The sequence below is a fragment of the Salvelinus fontinalis genome, chromosome 41, assembly GCF_029448725.1.
Source record: "Salvelinus fontinalis isolate EN_2023a chromosome 41, ASM2944872v1, whole genome shotgun sequence".
In the NCBI taxonomy this organism is placed as follows: domain Eukaryota; kingdom Metazoa; phylum Chordata; class Actinopteri; order Salmoniformes; family Salmonidae; genus Salvelinus; species Salvelinus fontinalis.
Window position 1 is genome coordinate 6,206,391 of NC_074705.1, and position 6,983 is coordinate 6,213,373.

A 6,983-nucleotide genomic window follows, 5' to 3' on the forward strand; every position below is an offset into this window, starting at 1 on the left:
ATCAGGTTGATGGGTAATGAAACCACGCCCGCGCGCTAAGTTCTTGCGGCAGTATAGTGTCATACATTCGCGGGAGAAGAGCTTTGCAAAGTTTTGTCAGCAACTATTTAATTTTATGGAATTTATTTGAGGTACTTGGCAGGCGGTAGCTGCGTGTTATTAGTACAACCTTTACAGTTTGTTGGCTGCACACTACTAGACAGCTTCCTAGCTAGCTAGACAGCTAACAACATAACTGGCAAACTTTTTGCAAGAGGTCTGTCGTTTTGATCCAAAGCCTCTAATATGGCAATCATGTGTCACTCAAGACGTGCCCTGATGGAAATCCCAGCTCCACAGCCGAAAATTGCAGGTACGTCTGACTTCAACAACTTCATAAAGTAGGTAACGTTAGCTGGCTAGCCAGCTAAATTTCCCTCCACTGCAGCATCATAACAGCTGTCCTTGGTAAACTAAGCGCGCGCAAGGAACAAATGTGGCTAAGTAACGGCTACCTTATTTTCTAAATATGTTAAATCATAACAATAAAGTCAGCCTGTAAGATCCAATAAAACGGAGTCTGAACAAACAAATTGTGTCAATTTGCTAATAATGGAAATAAGTCAATGTTAACTTGTGTGGGCAACTAGCTAGTTAGCCAGCTTTGAGTTAGCAATTGCATTGACACAACATGGTGCCTATTGTTAGCCTTTGCTAACAACTTTACCTAGTTTTAACTAGCTAACGAGCTGATTTTGGACATTTAGCTAAGTAATAAAGATTGTGGGTGAGCTGTTTGTAGCTATTAATTCAGCAAAACATTGCATCTGCCTTGCTATCTAGTACAACTAGAAGAATCTTGTAACTGGGTTAACTATGATCCTGTAACGTTAGTAGTCACAAATGCACTCTAAAGTTATGCCAAATGTTTTTGCAGCTCGAATGAGAAGGTCCTACCTGGAGGTTCTAAGTTCACGCATAGCTCCATTCTCAACCACCTCTAGAGGCAGAAACCTGACCAGCAACTCAAAACGTGGGCATTCATGTTAGTAAGCAAATTAAATGGATCATGTCATTCAGTTTCTAGTCTTATATTAGTTGGCCTGTGACCAATACAGTGGTGTATGTTTTGCAGTGGACCCAGCCATATACCGAACAGGGAGTAGTCGGAGTGAGGCCCAAAGTGAGAGAATGGAAGACAACCAGACACCCCTGTCCAACCAGCAGCTTGTGCAGCTCATAAGATCTTTCATCCTAGTAGAACAGGGGCAGAGGCAGGAGCCCAGAGCCCTCACTACAGACCTGAAGCTGTTACAGGAGGACTTGCACCTTAAGAAGACCAATGTCTACAGATCTATACCCTACTCACGCCTGGGGTCCAACAGAGATGCACACTGTTACAGAAAGGCATATCCACACCTAGTGGTGTTTAAAGTGAGTATCAACATTTTTGTTTAATGCTTTTTATGTAGGCCTTATGTGAATGTAACTCAGGTAATTGACCTGAAGTTGAATCTCCTTGCTGTAAATAATATACGTCTTTTAAGATTTACACTCTAAATTTATTCAAGCTGATTGTGTGTGGCTTAAGTGCTTCTAAGATGGTTTAATAGCTAGACATTCTGGGTTGTCATGGTGATTGGTACTACGCTGCATCACCTGCTATTTGAACGAACCTTGTCTTTTTCCTCCCAGGTTTCCTGCCAGGAGTGGGGTCAACTGCTGCTGCAGAACGAGGAGTGGGAGTCTGCTCTGGAGCACGCCCTAGTGGCGTGGAGGTACACCAGCGAGCTGCCACAGTGGGACACCAGCAGCCACAACTTAGTGAGGGAACAGTGTTACAGCATGCTGGCAGCACACTGCATCACAGCTCTACAGCACTACTGCCCAGACCCCAGCAAAGCCATAGAGCTGCACAGGAGGTAAGAGTCCAACTTTCTTTGAAACCTTTTCACAGGTCATGCTTGAATTGTTAACACTGTATTGGGTTTAAACTGTGTTTCCGTTGACTGAGAATTGGCAGCGTTTGGATGGTCAAAATGCATAAAACCAGATAAATGAAAACACGTTGAAAAATAAATATGCTCTATAAAATCACTTTGGCTATGCATGGAGGTTGGTTCTGGTTGTTTAAAAAAAAAAAAAAATGTATCTCTCTAGTCTGTCAACTCTGCCTGTTAGTCTTGACCTCTTGCTATATCAAACTTGCAACACTGTAATACCTGATACTGGCTCACAAAGTGAGTCTGACAGACGAGGCTCAACGCTCCACAGTGCGACCATTTTACAAGCATATGCCCCGAAATATTCTGCTGTGCGGCCTGGAATTCTAATTTAGGAGCACCAGTGTGCCTAGAAACATTATGGATTATAGCTTTATTACCTCATGTGTAAATACGTTGTGTAAAAACACACATACCGGACAAATGGATTATGGTCATTGTAGTTAAGTACCATGTTTTCTGCGCTGAACTATGTAGAACATTGGCCTGTTGGAAATTACAACCTCCTACTACATCGCGCAGCCTGTGCTTGATCTGATTTTTCTCTAGAGAAACTGCACATTGGCATCACTGTCTGGCAAATTGAAATATGTTTGGACATTTGACCGGCACAACTTTTTCCTAATGGAAACACCAGGAGTAAAAGACACCCACAGTGGCAAGAAAAAGTATGTGAACCCTTTGGAAATACCTGGATTTCTGCATAAATTGGTCATAAAACTTGATCTTCATCTCAGTCACAACAATAGACAAACACTCTGCTTAGAATAATCACACACAAACAATTATGTTTTCATGTCTGTATTGAACACACTGTGTAAACATTCATAGTGCAGGGTGCGAAAAGTATGTGAAACCTTGAATTTAATAACTGGTTGACCCTTTGGCAGCAATAACCTCAACCAAATGTTTTCTGTAGTTGAGGATCAGACCTGCACAATGGTCAGGAGGAATTTTGGACCATTCCTCTTTACAAAACTGCTTCAGTTCAGCAATATTCTTGGGCTGTGTGGTGTGAACTGCTCTCTTGAGGTCATGCTCCACATCTCAATCGGGTTGAGGTGAGGACTCTGACTGGGCCACTCCAGAAGGTGTATTTTCTTCTGTTGGAGCCATTCTGTTGTTGATTTACTTCTGTGTTTTGGGTCATTGTCCTGTTGCATCACCCAACTTCTGAGCTTCAATTGGTGGACAGATAGCCTAACATTCTCCTGCAAAATGTCTGGGGAAAAATTGTCTTCGATAATAGCAAGCTGTCCAGTCCCTGAGGCAGCCCCAAACCATGGTGCTCCCTCCACCATACTTTACAGTTGGGATGAGGTTTTGATGTTGGTGGGCTGTGCCTTTTTTTTTCTCCACACATAGTGTTGTGTGTTCCTTCCAAACAACTCAACTGTAGTTTCATCTGTCCACAGAAAATTTGGCCCGTAGCGCTGTGGAACATCCAGGTGCACTTTTGCAAACATCAGACGTGCAGCAATGTTTTTTATGGACAGCGGTGGCTTCTTCTGTGGTGTCCTCCCGTGAACACCATTCTTGTTTTACGTATTGTAGACTCATCCACAGATGCGATATTAGCATGTTCCAGAGATTTCTGTAAGTCTTTAGCTGATTCTTCTTAATATGGCTGCAATCCCGTCACCGGGATGATATGACAACAGCCAGTGACAGTGCAGGGCGCCAAATTCAAAAAAACAAATCTCATAATTAAAATTCCTCAGACATTCATGTGTTTTATATAATTTTAAAGGTAATCTTGTTGTTAATCCCACCAAAGTGTCCGATTTTTCAAATAGGCTTTTCAGTGAAAGCACTACAAACGATTGTCAGGTCACCACCATAAGCACAGCCATTTTTCCAGCGAAAGATGGCTTTCACAAAAAAACAGAAATAGAGATAAAATTAATCACTAACCTTTGATTATCTTCATCAGATGACACTCATAGGACTTCATGTTACACAATACATGCATGTTTTGTTTGATAAAGTTCATTTTTATATAAAAAAAATCATAGTTTACATTGGCGTGTTAGATTCACTAGTTGCAAAAACATCAAGTGATTTTGCTTAGCCACATCGTTTCAACAGAAATACTCATCATAAATGTAGATGATAATACAAGTTATACACATGGAATTATAGATATACCTCTCCTTAATGCAACCGCTGTGTCAGATTTAAAAAAACTTTACGGAAAAATAAACCATGCAATAATCTGAGACGGAGCTCAGAACAATAGCCAAATTAGCAGCCATGTTGGACTGGACAGAAACCAGAAAATACATGATAAATGTTTCCTTACCTTTTGATGAACTTCATCAGAATGCAGTCCTAGGAATCCCAGGTCCACAATAAATGCTTGATTTGTTCGATAATGTCCGTTATTTATGTCCAATTAGCTACTTTCGAATTGTTTACCAAATGCGCTAACCAAAGTCTCAAAGTGCATCCACTATAACGTAACGAAATGTCCAAAAGTTCCATTAGTCAGTAGAAACATGTCAAACGATGTACTGAATCAATCTTTAGAATGTTGTTAACATACATCTTGAATAACGTTCCAACTGGAGAATTACATCGACTTCAATTGACCGATGGAACGGAGCTCACTCTCACGTGAACTCGTCAGTTCAATGCGTGGGCACCTCATGGAAGTGATTACTCATTCCTGTCTCCTTCGGTCCCCCCTTCACATTAGAGTCATCAGACTAAGTTCTGTTGACATCTAGGGGAAGCCGTAGGAAGTGAAAACCCATCCATATCTCTTTATTTTCAAATCTGGCACCCCCAGAAAATATCCAAACAGGAAGTGTAACTTCTCAGGTTTTTGCCTGCCATATGAGTTCTGTTATACTCAGACATAATTCAAACAGTTTTAGAAACTTCAGAGTGTTTTCTATCCAATACTAATAATAATATGCATATATTAGCAACTATGACATAGGAGCAGGCTGTTTACTCTGGGCACCTCTGTGCACCTTTCATCCAAGCTACTCAATACTGCCCCTTCAGCCATAAGAAGTTAATCTCATTGAGCATTCTGCGCTGTGCTCTTGCAGTCATAATTGCAGGACGGACACTCCTAGGGAGAGTAGCAACAGTGCTCCACTTTCTTTATTGATAGACAATTTGTGTTCTCGTGGACCGATAAACATCAAGGCTTTTAGAGATACTTTTGTAACCCTTTCCAGCTTTATGCAAGTCCAACAATCCTTAATCTTATGTCTTCTGATATCTTAGGTCTTCTGATATCTCTTTTGTTTGAGGCATGGTTCACATCAGGCAATGATTCTTGTGAATAGCAAACTCAAATTGTGTGTTTTTATAGGGCAAGGCAGCTCTAACCAACATCTCCAATCGTCTCATTGATCGGACTCTAGGTTAGCCAACTCCTGACAACAATTTGCTTTTGGAGAAGTCATTAGCCTAGGGATTCACATACTTTTTCTAACCTACACTGTGAATGTTTAAATTATGTATTCAATATAGACAATAAATACAATGTGTGTATTAGTTTAAGCACACTGTCTATTGTTGTGACTTAGATGAAGATCAAATTTGATGACCAATTTATGCAGAAATCCAGGTAATTCCAAAGGGTTCATATACTTTGTCTTGCCAACTGTGAAGAGAAATCAGTGATAATACTGCTCCTTTTAACTCTTCTTTTCTATACCTTTCCTTAAGGTTTAAAATGGCACAGCTGCACAGTCAGTTGATCTCTCCTTGTATTCAGGAGCTGGAGAGAAGCCTCGGCGAAGCACAGGTTTGTTCCATGAACACCCGCTGAAATGGCCAACACTAAGATCAGCTGACAACAATCAGCACGGCTTCCAAGTTTATGGGGTTGCACTATTGAACAGCGTGTATCAGTGGTTGCCATTCAACTATGTTTGGTATCCTTGCCTTGTGTTGCGCTATTCCCCCTTGCCGTGTGTTGCGCTATTCCCCCTTGCTTTGCCTACAGTATTCCCCCTTGCTTTGCCTACAGTATTCCCTCAGAGTAAAACAAGAGAAAGCTTTGAATTTTGGTAAGCTGTTTTTTTAAATATGAATTTAAGCTTTTTGTATTTTTGTTTTGTAAAATGTGTTTATTGCCATTTAACTGTTGCATGTTATCATAAGGAAATTATGAAATGGCCTTTAAAATGTGAAATGCTCTCATACGGAAATTATGAACTGTCCTTTTCACCAAGATGTTTTATATGTGGGGGATGTTTTTGTGGATGTGTTGAAAAATGCTTCGATACATGAAACAGCTGCCTTATTTCAACTTGGCCGAATGCTACCTGCTTTGTAAATATTTGTCTAAAGTAACTGTTTTGCACTTATTTTCTTCATCCTGGAAACTTGACATTTTGATAAAATAGAATCTAATTTAATAAAATTCTACTTAGTTTTTCAACATTCTGTTGTGAATTTCTGGTTTTGTCTCCTCTAAAACACATGACACTGATTTACTGTTTTGAGACATTGGCCACCTGCTTTGTCACTGAATTAATTAGCTGGTTCTCCCCTTGCATTTTGTCTCATTCAGAGAACAGAAGTTCAGTGCAAGCATGTGAGGAGAATGACATTTTCTTGTTTTGACTGTCTTTGACTGACTTGTCTGTGACGGCTACATCTCAACATTAGCGATACTTCCTTGCAATAGAAGTGGGACAGCGACATGAATATAACTGACATGATTCCTCAGTCTGCACGTCACTGGGACATTATGTTCTAATTAGCTTCATATATTTCCATCAGAATGTTCTTCAATGTTTTCTGCTGAGCACTGCGGTAGTTGGTTGCCCTTTACTCAGTGACGGTGTCTGATTTCCCTGTTCCACCACTGTGGGGAGCCCATGTTACATGATTTATCCTGAGCACCAACCTCTGTATAAACCCAGCACAGTACACTGGCATTCAGAAATACCCAATGGTTCATGCTGAACGAATGAGGAGAATGAAATCTAGCCTTGCCCGCTAATTCGTTTACACTATTACATGAAAAGCTTC

At 40.6% G+C, this 6,983-nt stretch overlaps 1 protein-coding gene across 2 annotated transcripts; it reads left to right on the forward strand.

The window, feature by feature from the left end:
• On the forward strand, positions 1–6,389 carry LOC129840557 (uncharacterized). Of its 2 annotated transcripts, none has more exons than XM_055908519.1 (5): positions 1–352; positions 917–1,012; positions 1,115–1,413; positions 1,675–1,901; positions 5,670–6,389. In XM_055908519.1, the coding sequence occupies exons 1-5, from the start codon at positions 286–288 to the stop codon at positions 5,770–5,772; spliced, it is 792 nt and encodes a 263-aa protein (XP_055764494.1). In that variant the 5' UTR covers positions 1–285; the 3' UTR covers positions 5,773–6,389. The 2 variants fall into 2 exon arrangements, with proteins under 2 accessions (XP_055764494.1, XP_055764493.1); XM_055908518.1 differs by having other exon boundaries at positions 3–352; positions 917–1,024.
• The last annotated feature ends 594 nt before the right edge of the window (positions 6,390–6,983 follow it).

Bases quoted from the DNA above. Each gene is read 5' to 3' on its own strand.
- LOC129840557 (XM_055908518.1), top strand. From the start codon at position 286: ATGGCAATCATGTGTCACTCAAGACGTGCCCTGATGGAAATCCCAGCT. The intron at 353-916 runs GTACGTCTGACT...ATGTTTTTGCAG, and splicing joins TCCACAGCCGAAAATTGCAG to CTCGAATGAGAAGGTCCTAC. The intron at 1,025-1,114 runs GTTAGTAAGCAA...TATGTTTTGCAG, and splicing joins CTCAAAACGTGGGCATTCAT to TGGACCCAGCCATATACCGA.